Source organism: Balaenoptera acutorostrata, chromosome 9 (assembly GCF_949987535.1).
Source record: "Balaenoptera acutorostrata chromosome 9, mBalAcu1.1, whole genome shotgun sequence".
Classification (NCBI taxonomy): Eukaryota; Metazoa; Chordata; class Mammalia; order Artiodactyla; family Balaenopteridae; genus Balaenoptera; species Balaenoptera acutorostrata.
In genome coordinates this window covers 57,335,908-57,359,065 of record NC_080072.1, presented here as the reverse complement: position 1 = coordinate 57,359,065, position 23,158 = coordinate 57,335,908, and the positions used below count along the sequence as shown (strand labels likewise).

The 23,158-nt window shown below is 38.7% G+C and overlaps 1 protein-coding gene across 1 annotated transcript in view; it reads left to right on the top strand.

Annotated features, from left to right (window-relative positions):
- RSF1 (remodeling and spacing factor 1) overlaps window positions 1–23,158 on the top strand; it is a 180,944-nt gene that overhangs the window by 40,582 nt on the left and 117,204 nt on the right. The window contains exon 2 of the mRNA XM_057552345.1: window positions 5,188–5,279. Within this exon, the coding sequence (XP_057408328.1) occupies window positions 5,188–5,279 (92 nt within the window). The remainder of the gene's footprint in view (window positions 1–5,187; window positions 5,280–23,158) is intronic.

Genomic DNA, 23,158 nt, shown 5'->3' with positions numbered 1-23,158 from the left:
GGTCTGTTAAAGGTTATATATCAAATCTGTCATGTGAAAAGGTAGAGATCTTGGTTCAATTGGGACAAAACCTGTAATTTTCAGAATGACATGAAGTTGGTTAATAGATAATTCTTAGAAGGAAGTTAATAATTACCTAATGTTCTCGAAATGAAATTATTTAGGAAATGTTCCAGGTGATAAACAAGTGAATTTATAGATCGTCAGTGCGTGTCATAGAAAATGATCATGTGTTTTAAAAATATGATTGATGTTTTATAGCTGCACTGCCCCAAACCCTAGCCACTTGCCACATGTGGCTGTTTAAGTTAATTAAAGATTAGTAAAATTAAAAGTCTAGTTCCTTAGTTTTATTGGCCACATATCAAGTGCTAAATAGTCACATGTAGCTAATGGCTACTGTTTTGAAAAGTGCAGATATAGACAGCACTGTTTTAGAGAATGCAAAGTATGGGAATTGTAATATTTTCAATTTAACTTTTCTATTGAAGTTTTTATCTGTTTCTTATTGACTGGCAAAATATTAAGAGCTACAAGTGTCCATAAGGTTATTAGCCTGTCAGTTCTATTTGTAACAAAAAAATATAAGTAAATTGGATGTTAACTAGACATATTGTGGTGATCATTTTGCAGTATTTACAAATATCAAGTCATTATGTTGTACACCTGAAACTAAATATAGTGTTATATGTCAGTTGTATCACCACAAAAAAAAAATTAAGTAAATTGTGTGTTCTAAATTTTAGTTTTAAATGTGCTAGCTGTGTGTGATCCAGTACAGTAGCCAGTAGCCATATGTGGCTCTTGAGCACTTGAAATATGGCTAGGGTGAATTGAGATATGCTGTAAGGGTAAAATGATATATTTTGAATACTAAGTATCCCCCAAAAAGTGTACAATGGATGAAGACAGTCAAAAGGTACAAACTTTCAGTTATAAAGGGAGGTAATATACAGAATGGTGACTACAGTTAATAATAGTGTACGGCATATTTGAAAGTTGCTAATCAAGGAGATCTTAAAAGTTCTCATAAGAAAAAAAATTTTTAACTATGTATGGTGGTGGGTGTTAACTAGACTTATTGTGGTGATCATTTTGCAGTGTATACAAATATTAAATCATTATGTTGTACACCTGAAAGTAATACTGTCATAGGTCAATGATGTATAATTTTAATTGAGGTATAAATTTAAAAAATAAGTAAAATGTCTAAAAAATATAAAAGTCTGAAATTTTAAATGCTGATAGTATGTTTGAAATAACATTGAGATATATAGTGCTAAATAACATAAATTGTTAAAATTAATTTTGACTTTTTTTTTTACTTTTATGAATGAACTACTAGAAAATTTGAAATTATGTGGCTCATTTTATATTTTTATTGGATAGTACTGTGTAAGAGCCAATACTCTAATAAGGAAATCTACTTCTACATGCCTAAATCAAGAATGACTATATTTGCAAAGTGGGTTGAAAAACATATTTATTGCATATATTTACTTTTGTCCTCTTGGATTTTTTAAAATAGTACCAATTGCATCAAAACTTTTTGTGATTTCATTTGTCTGTGATGTGGAGGATATGCATAAAACACAGGTGCAGAGGTTTTACCTAACTGATAAATGAGTGATGTAGATAATATGAATACTGTGGCCATTCCAAGGACAAAGATGTTGCTGGAATCATTGGAAAGCCATCTCAGAGACTTTTATTGACCAGACATTAAGAGATGAATATGATTCAAGTGGCAGAAAACAGTAAACTGGAGCGCTTGAATAAAAGCCCAGATAGGTTGTAGACTGGGTATGCTTAGTGGATAGTGAACAGGCCAGAATGACTTGAATCAAGCATTTCAGTGCAGGAGTAAGAGGGAAGGATTGGAGAATTAGGTTGAAACTGAATATTGGGACTCTTTGGCTAGGGTGAGGAATCTAGATGAGTTTATATAAGTATTTAGGAGCCATCAAAGATATTTATGAACTGGGAAGTGACATGAAAGCAGTATTTTTTTTTTTTAAATTGGTTTGGTTACAGGAGAGTATCCATACCTGTTTTGAGAGAAGTGAGAAGGTGCAATGATATCATAGAGAAATTGGGGGAGATAGGGAGCAGGTTTGAGATGTAGGAAGGTAGAATCATTAAGACTACTGTGTGTGGGGAAAAGGAAAAAGGAGAAATTGAAAGTGACCTTGGTTCCCCAAATGTGACAGAAGTGAAAATAAAGGTATTTTAGCTTTGTATAATGTTTTCTTTTTTTATTATTATTAATTTATATATTTTTGGCTGCATTGGGTCTTTGTTGCTGCGCGTGGGCTTTCTCTAGTTGCGGCGAGCAGGGGCTACTCTTTGTTGTGGTGTGCAGGGTTCTCATTGCGGTGGCTTTTCTTGTTGTGGAGCAGGGGCTCTAGGCACGCGGGCTCAGTAGTTGTGGCTTGTGGGCTCTAGAGCGCAGGCTCAGTAGTTGTGGCGCATGGGCTTAGTTGCTCTGCAGCATGTGGGATCTTCCTGGACCAGGGCTCGAACCCATGTCCCCTGCATTGGCAGGTGGATTCTTTTTTTTTTTTTTTTTTTTTTTTAATGAGGATCTTGAATCAGATGCGTATGTTTTGATTGATTGATTGATTGATTGATTTTTTGGCTGTGTTGCGTCTTCGTTTCTGTGCGAGGGCTTTCTCCAGTTGTGGCAAGCGGGGGCCACTCTTCATCGCGATGCGCGGGCCTCTCTCGTTGCGGAGCACAGGCTCCAAACGCGCAGGCTCAGCAGTTGTGGCTCACGGGCCCAGCCGCTCCGCGGCATGTGGGATCTTCCCAGGCCAGGGCTCGAACCCGTGTCCCCTGCATTAGCAGGCAGACTCTCAACCACTGCGCCACCAGGGAAGCCCCGGCAGGTGGATTCTTAACCACTGCGCCACCAGGGAAGCCCTGTATAATGTTTTCTGTTTTTAAAACTGTAAGATAGCCAGTTCAACCCTTTATTACAGACGAGGAATTTGAGAGTCATTGTTTAAAGAACTTGACCAGAATCATGGTCTCCTTTTCTTAAGTAGTAGAGCTGAGAACTGAGCCCAGGTCTTTTTCTTCCTGATGTATTGTCTTTGGCATCTACTCAGTTGCCTACGTCAGTGCCTCAGTTTTTCTTGATGCTTTCACTTTGCTCAGTCAGTCAGTCCCTAAGTTTTATTATTTGTTTCCTAAACATAACTCAAATCTCCCCACTTCTCTTGGTACCACCTCTGCCTTAGTTCAGGTTACCCCCATCTTTCTGGATTGATATTTTCCTGAATTTATATCTAGTCTCTACCCTGCACACTACCTCCTAAAACAAATAAGCAAATAAAAGCTGTTTTCCTACAGTTCAGGTTTTGAGATCTTTCTAAATTATAGAGCACTCTCTTGCTTAAACTTTTTAATAAAATGTAAACTTTGTAGCCTGTTCTTACAAGATTCTTCATGATCATACCCCTTTTCTGAGTGCTCCCAGTTCCATGCTCACTTTGTTTTTCAGCCTTTTGTATCTGCTGTTACTTTCATAAGCAGTGTCCTTTCCCCCTTTTCTCCACTCCACCCTCAATCCCATGTATTCTGGTCTTGGCTTAGTTTAATTGTCTGTTTACTCGTCTGTAATCATCCCTCCCGTGCTTCTTTCCTTTACCTCCAACTCACCCGCCATTTACCGTCCCCCTCCCCGCCCCAGAGAAGACTCCCTTAAGTAGGCTCATTAAAGGTAGAGGCTATTTCTTGCTTACTAATAGTGGGCCCACAGAAATTTGTTGAATAGTGAAATGTTTTTATGCTTCAGGGTCATTTCAAGTTAGAAGTGGCTTTAGTGGAGAGTAAAGAATCTGAAAGAATGAATAAAAAAAATTAGTCCATCACTTCCCAACCTGTACTTGAGAGCACTTGTATACTACAAGGTATTGTGTGTTTCACAGAAAAAGATTCCATGATCAAATATATTAGGGAATGCTGCAGATTATATCCAAGATAGGGATATAAGACTAATCAATTAAGGCTTCAGGAAGCTCTGTGGTAAAAATAAATATATATTTTCCTAATGTATTTGATTATGGAAACTTTTTAGATAGTATAAATGTAATTTCTCTTAGGTTACTAGCAGTATTTAGTATTTGGGAAATGCTAAATGTGTGTGTCCTTTATTTCCCTCCGGTCTAATTAATACAGTTATACCATATAATCAGATGATGCCCAAAGGATATTTGGAGGAACTCTGGTTGTTTACAGTTGGAAGAGAAAACTTGAGGGAAGATATAGCTGTCTTCAAATATTTGAAGGTTCCAATAAAAGAGGGATTGAAAGTATTTTCTTTCAAACTAGAGAATAAGAGCAAGAAACAGGGGAGGAAGGTGTAGGGTGTAGGGAGGCAGATTTTTTACTTTGTATAAGGGTAACTTTCTAATAATTAGAATTTTGGAAGGTTAGGTAAATTTTCTGTCCCTGTAGGTTGTCAAGCAGAGACTTGTAGGGATGCTATAGAGGAGTTCAGCACACTAGATAACGGATAGATCAGAAGAGTAGTTTTCTTCAACAGCTTGAAAACCACTTAGACTCTGTTTCTGAGATATCTGTCAATTTGGAATTTATATTCGTTGATTCCTTTCTAATTCTGTGAATCTGTGTCTTGGTCTGCAATCTCAGTCAAGAAACCAAATATGTGGTATGAGAAACACAGTAGAAATTTTAGTTGTATAGTTAAGTGCTTTTACTTTATGGTATTTTTTATAGACTTTATTTTTTAGAGCAGTTTTAGATTCACAAAAAAAAATTGAGCACAAAGTATAGAGAGTTCACATATACCCTCTTTCTCCACACTTGTACAACCTCTCTCACTGTCCACATCCCACACTACTATGGTACATTTGTTGAAATTGATGAACCTACATTGACACATTATTATCACCCAAAAGTCTACAGTTTACATTTGAGTTCACTCTTAATTGTTGATGTTTTGAAAGAAAACATGAATATTCTTGTTCATGTTTAAAAAAGTAGTTTTCAGTTATTTCTTGCCCTAGTTTAGTCTTTTCTGATTCAGAGTTCTAAAAGATAACTAAATCAACATCTATTTTGAGAAAGTATTCAGCATTGGAGAAAGTTCTTTTTTTATGATCCTAAATGTTTACAAATGTTTTATTTTGCTGGCTAACAGTATTTTTTCTTCCTTTTAAGTACCTAAAGAATTGGTGGAGCTCCATTTGAAGTTGATGAGGAAGATTGGCAAATCTGTTACAGCAGATAGATGGGAAAAATATTTGATCAAGGTAAATATTTGTAAATCACCTTCTCTATATTCTATCTAGCATAAATCGATGTTATGTTTCATAATATGCTCTGATTTTTAAAATGGTCTCCTAAAAGTTGCAAAATATGACTCAGAAATCTATATGATTACTACTGGTATGTGATTCTTTTTTGCAGCTACTAAGCAATAGTCTAGAGTCCCAAAGGTAGATTTCAGAGGTGTTATCTTTTGTACCAAACACTGTGCTCAGGACTTTTCATGTTTTTTCTCAGTTTCTTTCATGATTTCTTAAAATCGTCCTGATCAACTCAGTTAAGATACAGATAAGACCCAACAAAGTTGTCATTTTTCTTTGAGATCACATAGTATGTATAGACAGAGCCAAAATTTGTCTTTTACTTAAAAAGTAAAATGTCCAAAGACCTTTAGGTCAGTATGGAAGGCTTCTAAGTTAACAGTAGGCCAAACCTATCCTTAATGAGAACGACCTGGGTAATCAGAAAATGATTGCTTTAGGATAAACCCTATTAAGGGCACGACCATTCAGGAAAAATTGTCTGGATGGAATTGCATCCAAACTTTTGAGATCGGGGGTGATATTTTGAACTCTAACATACTAGAATATTAGGTTATATTTTTAGGCGATTGAAAAACTGTGTAATTTTCTTATCGTCTTTTTAAAAATGTATGTTTATGTATACATGTATTTTCATATCTGCTTTTGCAAGGGTGTGTATATGATTGTAGAGTGCTATGAAAAGAGGAACCATCAGGGAACAAGAGTTGCTTGTTCTTATCATAAAAAATCACATGTGCTGTTCCAGTTATCTTTGCTGCGTAACACACCACTCTAAATTAAGTGACATAAAACAATAATCATTTTAATCAGCTCAGTGACTCTCTGGGTTGGGAATTTGGAAAGGTCACTTTCACTGTACTCTGTTGGTTGAAGCAACCACAGTTCTCCCCAGATTCAGGGAGAGGAGGCATAGACCTGAATGCTCAGCAAGTGGTAGGAGTGTCTTAACTTTTGAAAAGCCCAATATGAGATAATATTTCAATATTTTTGCACAATTGAAGCCCTGGAAAGTTGGCTCAGCATTTCAAAAATCTGATGCTGTGTGATTTTCTAAAAGCCTTGATTAACTAATATTTAATTAAATCTCTGAACTATATTAAACTGTGGATAATAAATGAGCAAATTTTTAACTGTTTAAAGTCCTTTTAAAAATACCAGTGGGGCGAGGGGTGGATACCAGTGAAGTTGCTGCTTTGCCTTTAACAAAGTATTTATTAACAATCTAGGTCTGGACCTTAAAAAGAGATGCTGGAATTTCAAGACAGTAGTTTTTAACATAACATTTTAAAGGGTGTAGTTGTTTGTAAATCTGTTTATTAAAGTGGGTTTGTTTGTTTTTTATATGTTCTGAGAACTGAGGTAGAAATATCTTGTATACTAATCTCAACTCTACTGTTAACAAAATTTGGGTCCATGGATAATCTGCTTTTGCCCCCTTGTATCTCAGTTTCTTTATAAAATGTGAGAATTGAGACAAGATGATTTTATAAACCCCTTAAGTTTTATGGTCATAACTACAGGTTCTAGCTCAGTATTTTTTTTTTCCTTTTTAAATTTTTATTTATTTATTTATTTATTTATTTATTTATTTATTTATTTATTTATTTATTTATGGCTATGTTGGGTCTTCGTTTCTGTGCGAGGGCTTTCTCTAGTTGCGGCGAGCGGGGGCCACTCTTCATCGCGGTGCGCGGGCTTCTCACTATCGCGGCCTCTCTTGTTGCGGAGCACAGGCTCCAGACGCGCAGGCTCAGTAGCTGTGGCTCACGGGCCTAGTTGCTCTGCGGCATGTGGGATCTTCCCAGACCAGGGCGCGAACCCATGTCCCCTGCATTGGCAGGCAGATTCTCAACCACTGCGCCACCAGGGAAGCCCCCAGCTCAGTATTTTTGAATTGAGATACATTCACATAACATAACATTTGCCCTTTGAAAGTGTACAATTCAGTGTTTTTAGTATATTCACAAGGTTGTGCAACTATCACCAGTATCCAAACCAGAACATCTTCATCGCCCCCGGAAGAAACCTCATACCCATTAGCAATTACTTCCCCTTTCCCCCAGTCCCCCAGTCCTTAGCAACCACTGATCTGTTTTCTGACTCTATGGATTTGCCTATTATGGAGGTTTCATATAAATGGAATCACAACTTGTAGCCTTTGTGTCTGTCTTCTTTCACTTAGCATAATATATTCAAGGTTCATCTGTGTTGTAGCATGTATCAGAACTTTGTTCGTTTTTATGCTTGAATAATATTCCCTTGTGTGGATAATATTACATTTTATTTATCTGCTTATCAGTTTATGATATTTGCCTTGTTTCCACCTTTTGGCTATTACAAATAGTACTGCTATGAACATTTGTGTACAGATTTTCGGGTAGACAGGTGATTCAATTTTTTGAGTATATACCTATGGTAGAATTGCTGGGTTATATGGTAATTCTTTGTTTAACTTTTTGAGGAACTGCCAGACTGTTTCCAAAACAGCTTCAACGTTTTATATTTCCCCTAGGAACCTATGAGGGCTCCAACTTTTCCACATCCCACCTTACCAACACTTATTATTGACTGATTGATTTTAGCCCTCCCAATGGGGATGAAGTACTATCTCATTATGGTTTTGATTTGCATTTTCCTTATGATTAAAGGATGTTGAACCTTCTTCTCATGGGCTTGTTGGACTTTGTGTGTATCTTCTTTGGAAAATGTCTGTTCACATCCTTGTCCATTTTTTAATTGGTTGTCTTCTTGTTTTTGAGTTTTTAAAGTTTTTTATATATTCTGCATACTAGACTCTTACCAGATATATGGTTTGCAAATATTTTCTCCCATTATGTGTGTTGTCTTTTCAGTTTCTGTGTAATATCTTTTGATGCATAGAAGTTTTCATTTTGATTAAGTCCAATATTTTTCTAATGTGGCTAGTGCTTTGGTGTCATATATAAGAAACCATTGCCCAAGCCAGGTCATGAAGATTTAATCCTATATTTTGTTTTAAGAGTTTGTAGTTTTAGTTCTTAAATTTAGATCTATAACCCATTTAATTTTTGAATATACTCTCAGATAGGAGTCCAACTATATTCTTTGCACATAGATATCCGTTTGTTCTATTACCATTTGTAAAAAAAAAATTATTCTTTCCCCCACTGGATTGCCTTGACATCCTTGTAGAAAGTCAATTGACCATAAATGTGCGAGTTTATTTCTGAAGTTTTCATTCTGTTGACTTACATGTTGTTATTTATGCTAGTACCATATAGTCTTGATTACTGCAGCTTTGTGGTAAATTTTGAAATAGTTCATCTTTTCCAAAATTGTTTTGGCTGTTCTGCATCACTTTCATTTCCTTACGAGTTTGAGAATCAGCTTATCAGTATCTGCAAAAATGCCAGTTAGGATTTGCATAGGGATTGTATATAATCTATAGATAAATTTGGGGAGTATTGGCTTCTTAACAATAGTAAGTTTTCTGATCCATGAAAATAGAATGTCTTTCAAAATATGTAGGTCTTTAATTCCTTTCAAAAATGTTTTGTAGTTTTCTGACTCTGGTCTTATACTTTTCTTCAGTTTATTCCTTAGTATGTTGCTGTTTTTGATGGTATTGTAAATGGAATTTTCTTAATTTCATTTTCATATCATTCATTGCTATTGTGTAGTAATATGACTAATGATTGTATGTTGCAACTTTGCCAAACTCATTATTAGCTCAAATAGCTTTTTTTGTGAATTCTTAAGATTTTCTATTGACAAGATTATGTCATCTGCAAACATAGATAGGTTTACTTCCCCCTTTTCAATTCGGATACCCTTTATTTCTTTTTCTTGCATAATTGCTCTACTGGAACCTGTGGTACACTGTTGAATAGAAATGGTGAGAGCAGACATCCTTGTCATGTTCCTGATCCTAGGGGGAAAGTTTTCAGCCTTTCAACTTTTAGTATGGTGTTATTTGAGGGTTTTTCATTGATGTCCTTTATCAGGTTGAGGAAATTCTCTTCTTTTCCTAGTTTGTTTGGTATTTTTATCATGAAAGCTGTTGGATTTTGTCAGATGTTTTTTCTGCATCTATTGAGTTAACCACGTGAATTTTCTCCTTTATTCTATTAATGTGGTGTATTACATTGATTAATTTTCATATGTTGAAACCTTGCAAGCCTGTAACCAATCCCACTTGGTCATGGTCCGTAATCATTTTTATCTGTTGCTAGATTTGGTTTGTTAATTTATTTTTGAGGATTTTTGTGCCTACGTTCATAAGGGATATCCGTTTTTGTTTTTTTTTTTCTTGAGGTGTCTTTGTCTGGTTTTGGTATCTGGGTAATGCTGGCCTCATATGTTGAATTGAGAAGTGTTTCCTCTGCTTTTATTTTTTTGCAAGTGTTTGTGAGGTATTTATTAGAATTTAGCAGGGAAGCCAGGTGCACTTGGGCTTTTCTTTGTTGAAAATTTTTTGTTTGTTTATTCAGTCTCTTTAATTGTCATTGATTTATTCAGATTTGTGTTTCTTCTTGTGTCAAGTTCAGTAGTTTGTGCCTTTCTAGGAAATTGTCCATTTTATTAGCTTATCTAATTTATTAGCATACAGTTGTTCATAGTATTCACTTATAATTCTTTTTACTTCTGCAAAGTCAGTAGTAGTGTTCCTTCTTTCTTTCCTCATTTTACTGATTTAGTGTTCTCTTTTTTCCTGGTCAGTCTAGTTAGAGGATTGTAAAATTTTATCTTTTTAAGGACCAACTTGTGGTTTAATTGAATTTCTGTTTTTCTTTTTTAAAATTAATTAATTAATGTTTTTTGGCCACGTTGGGTCTTTGTTGCTGTGCACAGGCTTTCTCTAGTTGCAGTGAGTGGGGGCTACTCTTCGTTGTGGTGTGCGGGCTTCTCATTGCGGTGGCTTTTCTTGTTGCAGAGCACGGGGTTCTAGGCGCGTAGGCTTCAGTAGTTGTGGCTCGCGGGCTCTAGAGTGCGGGCTCTAGAGCGCAGGCTCTAGAGTGCCGGCTCAGTAGTTGTGGCGCACCGGCTTAGTTGCTCTGTGACATGTGGGATCTTCCTGGACCAGGGCTCTAACCTGTGTCCCCAGCATTGGCAGGTGGACTCTTAACCACTGCACCACCAGGGAAGTCCCTGCTCTTCTTTTTTTTTTTTTTTTTTTTTTTTTTTGGCTGTGTTGGGTCTTCGGTTCGTGCGAGGACTTTCTCCAGTTGCGGCAAGCGGGGGCCACTCTTCATCGCGGTGCGGGGACCGCTCTTCATCGCGGTGCGCGGGCCTTTCTCTATCGCGGCCCCTCCCGTCGCGGGGCACAGGCTCCAGACGCGCAGGCTCAGCAATTGTGGCTCACGGGCCCAGCTGCTCCGTGGCATGTGGGATCTTCCCAGACCAGGGCTCGAACCCGTGTCCCCTGCATTAGCAGGCAGATTCTCAACCACTGCGCCACCAGGGAAGCCCCCTGCTCTTCTTTTTTAATGTGGAAGTTTAGTTTATTAATTTGACGTATTCCTCTTTTTCAATATAGGCATTTTCAGCTATTCCATCTAATCCCTGCTAAGTTACATTTCATAAATTAGTATGTTCTCTTTTGTTTTCATTCATTTCTAAGTATTTTCTCCTTCCCCTTGTGATTTCTTTTTTGACCCGTTGGTTATTTAGTAGTGTGTTGTTTCCACATGTTTGTGAATTTCACCAATTTTTTCCTGTTTTTGATCTCTAATTTCATTCCATAGTGTAGGAGAACATACTTTGTTTGATTTTGATCCCTCTAGTTTTGTTGAGACTTTTTTTTGCCCTTATTTAACATATATCATGTCCTTCTTCAATATTAAAAAATAATTTTTCTACTTAGATATTTATAGAGATTTGCTAACTTCATATGTATATTTACAGTCCTTTTTTTCCTGTTTTTTAAGACGTTCACTGCCCTGTAAATACACTCTTATGTATAAATATGTATTTTTCCCTTATCTTTTTTGATATGCTAAAGTCTCTACTATTTTAGTAAAGAACTATAAACTCTCCATTAACTCTTTATTTCCCTTCAGCTGCCACATCTGCTCTTCTTCCCCTTTATATTAGTTATCTATTGCTTTCATGGCAACTTACCCCCAAACTGAGCAGCTTAAAACAATGAACTTCAAACATTTATTATCTCATAATTTTTGTGTGTTAGGAATCTCGCTCAGTGTCTGTCATTAGGCTGTATGTAGTCAAGCTGTCAGCTTGCCTTGCAGTTTTCTCTGAAGGCTCAACTGGAAGAGGATCCACTTCCAAGCTCAGTCACATAGCTGTTGACAGGATTGGGTTCCTTGTCATGGATTCTTCATAAGGCAGCTTAAAATATTGCAACAGAGCCAGTGAGTGAGACAGAGTGCCTGAGATGGAACTCATGGTCTTTTTGTAGTCAGATCTTGGAAATGACATACTATCACCTTTGCCATATTTTGTTTGTTAGAATGAAATCACTAGATTTGGCTCATAACAAAAGGGGGTGGGGTGAAGGAACAAGGGAGGGAGTGACATAAGGGGAATGAATACCAGGAGGTGAAGATCATTATGGGCCACGTAGAAGCTATCTATCTTACAAACCTCTTGAAATAATTTTCTTTATTTGCTAGTCTGTTTCTTTACCTCCCATTCACTCCTTAGTCCATTGAAAATTTCCTCTTCTGCATAATTCCATTCCAGTAAAATTTCTTTTTCAGTTCAAGCGTTTGAACAGTGTCCCTTATTACTAAATTCAAGTGACACTATTTATTACATATCTTCCCAGTTTCTCTACATGTTCTTTCCTTCAAACATTCTTCTTTTGCCTTCTTTCCTACAGTACTTCCCTGGTTTCCTTTCTATCCCTAGTAGTCTGCTTTGCCAGATCTTTCTTTTTATCTAAGCTCCTGAAGGTTTTTGTACTACAGAGTTTTGTTTTAGACCCTCCTCTAGTCTCATTTTATATACTCTCTGTGGATGATCTTATTTATTCCCATGGCTTTAAACCCCATATGCCAATGAGTCATATTTTCATCCTGAATCTTCTTAGTTCCAAGGCCAGTATACTCAATTACATAGTGAACGAACATCTTTACTCAAAAAATAAAGTGAATCTGTGTCAGTGTAGAGACTAAACTTCTGTAACAAAATTATTCCAAAATATAATTGCTTAAATAAGCAATAACTTGGGACTTCCCAGGTGGTCCAGTGGTTAAGACTCTGAGCTCCCAATGCAGGGGCCACAGGTTTGATCCAGTGGTCGGGGAACTAAGATCCTGCATGCCATACAGCGCAGCCAAAAAGGAAAAAAAAAAAAAGCAATAAGTTTATTTCTCTCTATCATAACAATGACTGGTCTAGACTCTTGAGACAGTTGTGTTCCATGAGGTTATTCAGAGACCCAGGTTTCTTTTATTTCACTGTTGTACCCTAGGACATTTTGCTTTTCTGTGTTGTACAACGTACTTCAGCCTCAGAAAGGAGAAAGAAAGTAAGTTCAGGGCATGCAGTTTTCTTTTAATAAGTGAAGCAGAAGTTGCGTATGTTACTTCTGTTATTCCATTAGAAACAACACAGTCACATGGTTATACCTATTTGTAAAAGAGGTTAGAAAATGTCAGGTCTTCTTTAGTGGCCACAAACTCAGGAAAATGGAACAGGGTGGCCAGATTTGTGTGCGACAACTGCAAAATATTTGGTTCCCTTCCCTTTGGGAGGACTATACATCCCCCTGCTGGTAAATTCAGGCATGGTCATGTGATTTGGCTTTGGTCGGTGAAATGAAGGAAAAGTGGTATGTTAGTTACACTTTCGGGAAAAAGCTTTAAGAGTAATGTATATTCTCCATGTGCTTTATTCCCTTTGCTATGATGACTGATAATTTTCTAGATAAATGCTGCTCATTTGGGGGTGAAGATAATGTGCAGCAGAGCCACTACCAACCTGTTATCAAGATACAGTGTAGCCCAGGAATAAACTTTTTTGCTGTAAACCTAGGTGTTCAGCAAACTATTTCTTAAAGGGTAAGATTGTAAATATTTTAGGCTTGTGGTCCTTATATTCTCTTTCACAACTACAATTTCTAAATAAATGGATATGGCTGTGTTCCAGTAAAACTTTATCTACAAAAACAAGCACTCAGTCTGTGGGCCAGAGTTTGCCACCCATTGTTGTAAATCATTGAGATTTGGGGGTCCTTTGTTACTGCAGCATAACCCTAGTATCCTGACTGATACACTTGGTTAAATAGAATCAATACCACGTACTTTCTCAAACCAGAAATCTAAGTATCATCCTTGATTCCTTTTTCATTTCCCAAACTAAATCTTGGCCTCTCTCTCTGAACTGTTCATTTTAACAGATGAAGATATTAAGAACCAAAGAGAGATAACTTATTCTTGGCCATGTATCCAAGTTAGTAAAAGAGAACCAGAACTTGGATAGATCTGCTACTTTTATAGTATTTTTTTTAATAGTCTAGAGTTTATTGTTCCTTGACTTGGTAAATGGTACTATTATATATTCAGAGCTGCTGGTCATTCTGGACTTCACATCAACCAAGCCCTGTTTGATTTAGCCTTCTAAATCTCTCTCAACTCAGTATACTCAACCCTCTTTGTTTCTACCCTGCTTGCAGTCATTGTCTCTCACCTGGATTAATGTGGGAACTGCAGATTGGTTTCCATGTCTATTTCAGTTACCACAGTGAAAATGGTAAAGCGAAAATTTGAATGATCTTTCTCTTCTGTTTTAAGCCCTTAATTATGACTCCTTGTTGTCTTCTGAATGGAAAATACATTTTTTAACATGGGAACAAAGTTTTTTATGTGATGGTCCTTGGTATTTTTTCTCTGGATTCTTTTCTTGCTATTCTCTTTACCACATCAGTATGTTCTGTGTGGTAGTATATACAGTACAGTAGTTCTACCATGAGGAAATACTTTTGGTTTCCAGAATGGTCATGCTGTTTCTTGCTCCTTGCTTTTTTTTTTTTTTTTTTAGAATATTTATAGCTACTTTATTTATTTATTTCTTTTATTTTTTTATTTTTTTGGCTGTGTTGGGTCTTCGGTTCCTGCGAGGGCTTTCTCCAGTTACGGCAAGTGGGGGCCACTCTTCATCGCGGTGCAGGGACCGCTCTTCATCGCGGTGCGCGGGCCTCTCACCATCGCGGCCCCTCCCGCTGCGGGGCACAGGCTCCAGACGCGCAGGCTCAGCAGTTGTGGCTCACGGGCCCAGCCGCTCCGCGGCATGTGGGATCCTCCCAGACCAGGGCTCGAACCCGTGTCCCCTGCATTAGCAGGCAGATTCTCAACCACTGCGCCACCAGGGAAGCCCGCTCCTTGCTTTTTTGTGTATAACTAAAGTAGGCCTTGTCCTTCAATCTCATCTTATCACCTCGTTTTACTTCATTCATAGAACGAAAAATCCCAAGTTTATTATTTAAGTCTGTCTCCTCCACAAAAACCAAATCTCAGTGAGGGCAAGGATTTTTATCAATCTCTACTATATTCTTAGCACCTGAACCAGTGCCTAACACATAGCGATTGCTCAGTCAATATTTGTTGAATCAATAATTGGATAAATGAATGAACACTCTCCTAGCAGAAGCCAGCCACATGAGTGTGTTTGTGTATGTATGTATGTATGTCTGTGTGTCTCTGTCTGCTCGCTGTTCCCCTGCTCCTGCTCCACACACACCCCCACACATTAAAATGCAAGTTCTTTGAAATCAGGGAAGTGTGCATATTTTTCAGTGTTTTCATCTAATATTATGCCTTGCTAATTGTAGGTACTCAAGCATGTTAAAAGGATACTATTATGAGATACCAATTTTTAGCACCTATTATTTTAGTTCTTCTGAGAGTACTTTCTTTTCTTAAGCATCTTTATTGGAGTATAATTGCTTTACAGTGTTGCGTTAGTTTCTGATGTATAACAAAGTGAATCAGCTATATGCGTACGTATATCCCCATATCCCCTCCCTCTTGCGTCTCCCTCCGACCCTCCCTATCCCACTCCTCTAGGTGGTCGCAAAGCACCGAGCTGATCTCCCTGTGCTATGCAGGTGCTTCCCACTAGCTATCTATTTTACATTTGGTAGTGTATATATGTCCATGCCACTCTCTCACTTCATCCCAGCTTACCCTTCCCCCTCCACGTGTCCTCAGGTCCATACTCTACGTCTGTGTCTTTATTCCTGCCCTGCCCCTAGTTTGATCAGAACCATTTTTTTTAGATTCCATATATATGTGTTACCATACGGTATTTGTTTTTCTCTTTCTGACTGAACTTCACTCTGTATGACAGACTCTAGGTCCATCCATTTCACTACAAATAACTCAGTTTCGTGTCTTTTTATGGCTGAGTAATATTCCATTGTATATATGTGCCACATCTTTATCCATTAATCTGTCGATGCACACTTAGGCTGCTTCCGTGTCCTGTTACTGTAAATAGTGCTGCAGGGAACATTGTGGTACATGACTCTTTTTGAATTATGGTTTTCTCAGGGTATATGCCCAGTAGTAGGATTGCTGGGTCATATGGTAGTTCTATTTTTAGTTTTGTAAGGAACCTCCATACTGTTCTGCATAGTGGCTGTATCAGTTTACATCCCCACCAACAGTGTAGCAGGGTTCCCTTTTCTCCACACCCTCTCCAGCATTTGTTTGTAGATTTTTTGATGATGGCCATTCCGACCAGTGTGAGATGATACCTCATTGTAGTTTTGATTTGCATTTCTCTAATGATTGGTGACGTTGAGCACCTTTTCATGTGTTTGTTGGCAATCTGTATATCTTCTTTGGAAAAATGTCTGTTTAGCTCTTCTGCCCATTTTTGGATTGGGTTGTTTGCTTTTTTCATATTGAGCTGCATGAGCTGCTTGTATATTTTGGAGATGAATCTTTTGTCACTTGCTTTGTTTGCAAATATTTTCTCCCATTCTGAGGTTTGTCTTTTTGTCTTGTTTATGGTTTCCTATGCTGTACAAAAGCTTTTAAATTTCATTAGGTCCCATTTGTTTATTTTTGTTTTAATTTCCATTTCTCTAGGAGGTGGGTCAAAAAGGATCTTGCTGTGTTTTATGTCATAGAGTGGTCTGCCTATGTTTTCCTCTAAGAATTTTATAGTGTCTGGCCTTACATTTAGGTCCTTAATCCATCTGGAGTTTATTTTTGTGTATGGTGCTAGGGAATGTTCTAATTTCATTCTTCTACATGTAACTGTCCAGTTTCCCAGCAGCACTTATTGAAGAGGCTGTCCTTCCTCCATTGTGTACTCTTGCCTACTTTATCAAAGATAAGGTGACCGTATGTGCGTGGGTTTATCTCTGGGCTTTCTATCCCGTTCCATTGATCTATATTTCTGTTTTGTGCCAGTACCATGTTGCCTTGACTACTGTAGGTTTGTAGTATAGTCTGAAGTCAGGGAGTCTGATTGCTCCAGCTCCGTTTTTTCCCCTCAAGACTGCTTTGGCTATTCAGGGTTTTTTGGGTCTCCATACAAATTTTAAGATTTTTTTGTTGTAGTTTTGTAAAAAATGCCATTGGTAATTTGATAAGGATTGCATTGAATCTGTAGATTGCTTTGGGTAGTATAGTCATTTTCACAATGTTGATTCTTCCAATCCAAGAACATGGTATATCTCTCCATCTGTTGGTATCATCTTTAATTTCTTTCATCAGTGTCTTATAGTTTTCTACATACAGGTCTTTTGTTTCCCTAGGTAGGTTTATTCCTAGGTATTTTTTTCTTTTTGTTGCAGTGGTAAATGGGAGTGTTTCCTTAATTTCTCTTTCAGATTTTTCATCATTAGTGTATAGGAATGCAAGAGATTGCTGTGCATTAATTTTGTATACTGCTACTTTACCAAATTCATTGGTTAGCTCTAGTAGTTTTCTGGTGGCATCTTTCGGATTCTCTATGTATACTATCATGTCATCTGCAAACAGTGACAGTTTTACTTCTTTTCCAAGTTGTATACCTTTTATCTTTTTTTCTTCTCTGATTGCTGTGGCTAGGACTTCCATAACTATGTTGAATAATAGTGGTGAGAGTGGACATCCTTGTCTTGTTCCTGATCTTAGAGGAAATGGTTTCAGTTTTCCACCATTGAGAACGTTGTTGGTTGTGGGTTTGTCATATACGGCCTTTATTATGTTGAGGTAGATTCCCTCTATGCCCACTTTCTGGAGAGTTTTTATCATAAATGGGTGTTGAATTTTGTCAGAAGCTTTTTCTGCATCTGTTGAGATGATCATATGGTTTTTCTACTTCAGTTTGTTAATATGGTGTATCACATTGATTGATTTGCGTACACTGAAGAATCCTTGCATTCCTGGGAAAAACCCCATTTGATCATGGTTTATGATCCTTTTAATGTGTTGCTGGATTCTAGCTGTTTGCTAGTATTTTGTTGAGGATTTTTGCATCTATATTCATCAGTTATATTGGTCTGCAACTTTCTTTTTTTTGAGTATCTTTTTCTGGTTTTGTTATCAGGGTGATGGTGGTCTCATAGAATGAGTTTGGGAGTATTCCTCCCTCTGCTATATTTTGGAAGAGTTTGAGAAGGATAGGTGTTAGCTCTTCTCTAAATGTTTGATAGAATTCACCTGTGAAGCCATCTGGTCCTGGGCTTTTGTTTGTTGGAAGATTTTTAATCACAGTTTCAATTTCAGTGCTTGTGATTGGTCTGTTTATATTTTCTATTTCTTCCTGGTTCCGTCTCAGAAGGTTGTGCTTTTCTAAGAATTTGTCCATTTCTTCCAGGTTGTCCATTTTATTGGCATATAATTGCTTGTAATAGTCTCTCATGATCCTTTGTACTTCTGCAGTGTCAGTTGTTACTTCTCCTTTTTCATTTCTAATTCTATTGATTTCAGTCTTCTCCCTTTTTTTCTTGATGAATCTGGCTAATGGTTTATCAATTTTGTTTATCTTCTCAAAGAACCAGCTTTTAGTTTTATTGCTCTTTGCTATCGTTTCCTTCATTTCTTTTTTATTTATTTCTTATCTGATGTTTATGATTTCTTTCCTTGTACTAACTTTGGGTTTTGTTTGTTCTTCTTTCTCTAGTTCCTTTAGGTGTAAGGTTAGATTGTTTATTTGAGGTATTTCTTGTTACTTGACGTAGGACTGTATAGCTATAAACTTCCCTCTTAGATAGAACTGCTTTTGCTGCATCCCATAGGTTTTGGATCGTTGTGTTTTTCATTGTCATTTGGCTCTAGGTGTTTTTTGATTTCCTCTTTGATTTTTTCAGTGATCTTTTGGTTATTTACTAACATATTATTTAGCCTCTATGTGTTTGTGTTTTTTACGTTTTTTTCCCTGTAATTTATTTCTAATCTTATAGTGTTGTGGTCAGAAAAGATGCTTGATATGATTGTAATTTTCTTAAATTTACTGAGGCTTGATTTGTGACCCAAGATGTGATCTGTCCTGGAGAATGTTCCGTGAGCACTTGAGAACAAAGTGTAATCTGCTGTTTTTGGATGGAATGTCCTATAAATATCAACTAAATCTATCTGGTCTATTGTGTCATTTAAAGCTTGTGTTTCCTTATTAATTTTCTGTTTGGATGATCTGTCCACTGGTGAAAGTGGGGTGTTGAAGTCCCCCACTATTATTGTGTTACTTTCAATTTCCTCTTTTATAGCTGTTAGCAGTTGCCTTATGTATTGAGGTGCTCCTATGTTGGGTGCATATATATTTATAATTGTTATATCTTCTTCTTGGGTTGATCCCTTGATCATTAGGTAGTGTCCTTCCTTGTCTCTTGTAACATTCTTTATTTTAAAGTCTATTTTATCTGATATGAGTATTGCTACTCCAGCTTTCTTTTGATTTCCATTTGCATTGAGTATCTTTTTCCATTGCCCCACTTTCAGTCTGTATGTGTCCCTAGGTCTGAAGTGGGTGTCTTGTAGACAGCATATATATGGGTCTTGTTTTTGTATCCATTCAGTGAGCCTGTGTCTTTTGGTTGGAACATTTAATCCATTCACGTTTAAGGTAATTATCAACATGTATGTTCCTATTACCATTTTCTTAATTGTTTTGGGTTTGTTTTTGTAGGTCCTTTACTTTTCTTGTGTTTCCTACTTAGAGAAGTTCTTTAGCCTTTTTTGCAGAGCTGGTTTGGTGGTGCTGAATTCTCTTAGCTTTTCCTTGCCTGTAAAGCTTTTGATTTCTCCACCGAAACTGAATGAGATCCGTGCCAGGTAGAGTAGTCTTGGCTGTAGGTTCTTCCCTTTCATCACTTTAAGTATGTCCTGCCACTTCTTTCTGGCTTGTAGAGTTTCTGCTGAGAAGTCAGATGTTAACCTTATGGGAGTTCTCTTGTATGTTTGTCTTTTTTCCTTTGCTGCTTTCAATAATTTTTCTTTGTCTTTAATTTTTGCCAATTTGATTACTATGTGTCTTGGCGTATTTCTCCTTGGGTTTATCCTGTATGGGACTCTCTGTGCTTCCTGGACTTGGGTGGCTATTTCCTTTCCCATGTTAGGGAAGTTTTCGACTCTCGTCTCTTCATATATTTTCTCTGGTCCTTTCTCTGTCTCTTCTCCTTCTGGGACCCCTATAATGCGAATGTTGTTGCGTTTAATGTTGTCCCAGATGTCTCTTAGGCTGTCTTCATTTCTTTTCATCCTTTTATCTTTATTCTGTTCCACAGCAGTGAATTCCACCATTCTGTCTTCCAGGTCACTTATCCGTTCTTCTGCTTCAGTTATTCTGCTATTGATTCCTTCTAGTGTAGTTTTCATTTCAGTTATTGTATTGTTCATCTCTGCTTGTTTGTTCTTTAATTCTTCTAGGTCTTTGTTAAACATTTCTTGCATCTTTTCGATCTTTGCCTCCATTCTTTTTCCGAGGTCCTGGATCATCTTTACTATCATTCTGAATTCTTTTTCTGGAAGGTTGCCTATCTCCACTTCATTTAATTGTTTTTCTGGGGTTTTATCTTGTTCCTTCACCTGGTGTATAGCCCTTTGTCTTTTCATCTTGTCTGTCTTTCTGTGAATGTGGTTTTTGTTCCACAGGCTGCAGGATTGTAGTTCTTCTTGCTTCTGCTGTCTGCCCTGTGTTGGATGAGGCTATCTAAGAGGCTTGTGCAAGTTTCCTGATGGGAGGGACTGGTGGTGGCTAGAGCTGTTTTTTGGTCTGGTGGGCAGAGCTGTGTAAAACTTTAATCCGCTTGTCTGCTGATGGGTGGGGCTGGGTTCCCTCCCTGTTGTTTGTTTGGCCTGAGGCAGTCCAACACTGGAGCCTACCTGGGCTCTTTGGTGGGGCTAATGGCGGACTCTGGGAGGGCTCATGCCAAGGAGTACTTCCCAGAACTTCTGCTGCCAGTGTCCTTGTCCTCTCGGTGAGACACAGCCACCCCCCACCTCTGCAGGAGACCCTCCCCAACTAGCAGGTATGTCTGGTTCAGTCTCCTGTGGGGTCACTGCTCCTTCCTCTGGGTCCTGATGTGCACACTAGTTTGTGTGTGCCCTCGAAGAGTGGAGTCTCTGTTTCCCCCAGTCCTGTCGAAGTTCTGCAATCAAATCCCACTAGCCTTCAAAGTCTGATTCTCTAGGAATTCCTCCTCCCGTTGCTGGACCGCCGGGTTGGGAAGCCCGCTGTGCGGCTCAGAACCTTCAGTCCAGTGGGTGGACTTCTGTGGTAGAAGTGTTCTCCAGTTTGTGAGTCACCCACCCAGCAGTTATGGGATTTGATTTTATTGTGATTGTGCCCCTCCTACCATCTCATTGTGGCTTCTCCTTTGTCTTTGGATGTGGGGTATCTTTTTTGGTGAGTTCCAGTGTCTTCCTGTCAATGACTGTTCAGCATTTAGTTGTGTTTCTGGTGCTCTTACAAGAGGGAGTGAGAGCACATCCTTCTACTCTGCCATCTTGAGCCAAATCCTCATTCTTTTTTCTTTATTCTGCTCCCTGGCAGTTACTTCTACCATTTTATCTTCCAACTCACTTATCCGTTCTTCTGCTTTAGTTATTCTGTTGTTGATTCCTTCTAGAGTATTTTTAATTTCAGTAATTGTGTGGTTCATCACTGTTTGTCTGCTCTTTAGTTCCTCTAGATCCTTGTTAAATGTTTCTTGTATTTTCTGCATTTTGTTTCCGAGATTTTGGATCCTCTTTACTATCATTACTCTGAATTCTTTTTGGGGTCGGTTGCCTGTTTTGTCTTCATTTATTTAGTCTTGTAGGTTTTTACCTTGCTGCTTCGTCTGCAACATATTTTTTTGTCTTTTTATTTTATTTTATTTTATTTTTTTGATGGGTGGTGCTGTATTCCTGTCTTACTGGTTGTTTGACCTGACACATGCAGCACTGGAGTTTGCAGGCAGTTGGATAGAGCTGGTTCTTGGTGCTGAGATGAGGACCTCCCGGAGGCCTCACTCCAATTAATATTCCCTGGGGTCTGAGGTTCTCTGTTAGTCCAGCGGTTTGGATTTGGAGCTCTCACCACAGGAGTTTGGGCCCGACCTCCGGACTGGGTACCAAGATCCTTCAAGCTTCGTGGCGCGGTAAAAAGAAAAAAAAAAAAAAAGTAAGAAAAAAAGCAGCACAATATCAAAGAATAAAAAACAAAATAAAATTAGAAAGATAAAAAAATATATTAGGAAAAATAAAACTGTAATTGAAGCAATCTCAGCAAGGTAAAATAAAACTACGACAGAAAAAAGAAAAAAAAGTGGGGGTTCGGTGGGGAAACAAGCCAAAAGGAGAGATCACTAACAAAGTATAAAGAATAAAATAAAATTACAAAAATAAGAGACTTACTAGGAAAAATAAAAATATAAATGAATCAACAACAGTGAATCAACAAGGTAAAACAGAACCCCAATCTAAAAGGAAAAAAGAAAAGGAAAAAGAAAAGAGCCTTGGCTATGGGGGCGGAGTTTAGGCAGGGGGTGGAACTTAGGCAGAGGTGTGGTTTAGGCTGGGGCAAGACCTAGGCAGTTGGTGGCATGACATTTGAGCGTGGGGCAGGGCCTCTGTCTAGGACCTGTGCAGAAGGGGAGAGGCAGCAGGTTGAAAGGAGGGCCTCTCGAGTGTGGGGTTCCGGAGTTTGGAGGTAGGGCCCTGAGTGAGTGTGTGTGGGTGGGGTTTAGTCCCAGCGCGTTGGAGGTGGTCTCCGAGTGTAGAGGTAGGGCCCTGGGTGGGGGTTTAGGGCGAGGCTTGGGCTCTGTGTTTCAGGAGGGAGGTTCCGATGGCAGAGGATGAGGCCCAGGAGCCCAACAGGCTCCCCGGTGCCTAAGTGGATTGGGAAAGCACTGGCCCCATTCCGTACCCTTTCTTCTTGCCCTTTCCCCACTGTCTCCCCCAGGGTCTCCCCTGTGGCCACTGGATCCCTAACCGTGGGTGGGTCCCGCTGGGTGTAGGAACTCCTTCCCTCCCCCAGCCACCCTTCAGGGATGCTGGTCCCAAAGTCCGTCCTTTACTTTTGCTCCCTCCCACTCTCTCAGGACCCGCTCTGCTGGAGGGGGCCTAGGTGGGCAGAGGATCAGGCCTGGGATCTCAACAGGTTCCTGGGGGTCCAAGTAGACAGGGGAAACCTGGCCATGCTCCCTTTTTATCCTCTGCCCTCCCAGTGGTCCCCCAATTTCCCCCTTCATGCGTGGGATCCCTTCCCCTCCCCCAGCGACCCTTCAGGGCAACAGTCCTGTCCCACCTCCACTTCTCCCCCTTCACTCCCCCCACGCCCCATGTCCTACCCGGTCGCTAGGGGTTCCTCCCGTCCCCTTAGGTGTCCATGGTTCCCCACCGGTGCCTGGTAGGTGCCCTGGTTGTGTGGAGATTCGAATTCCATGTCCTCGTAGTACA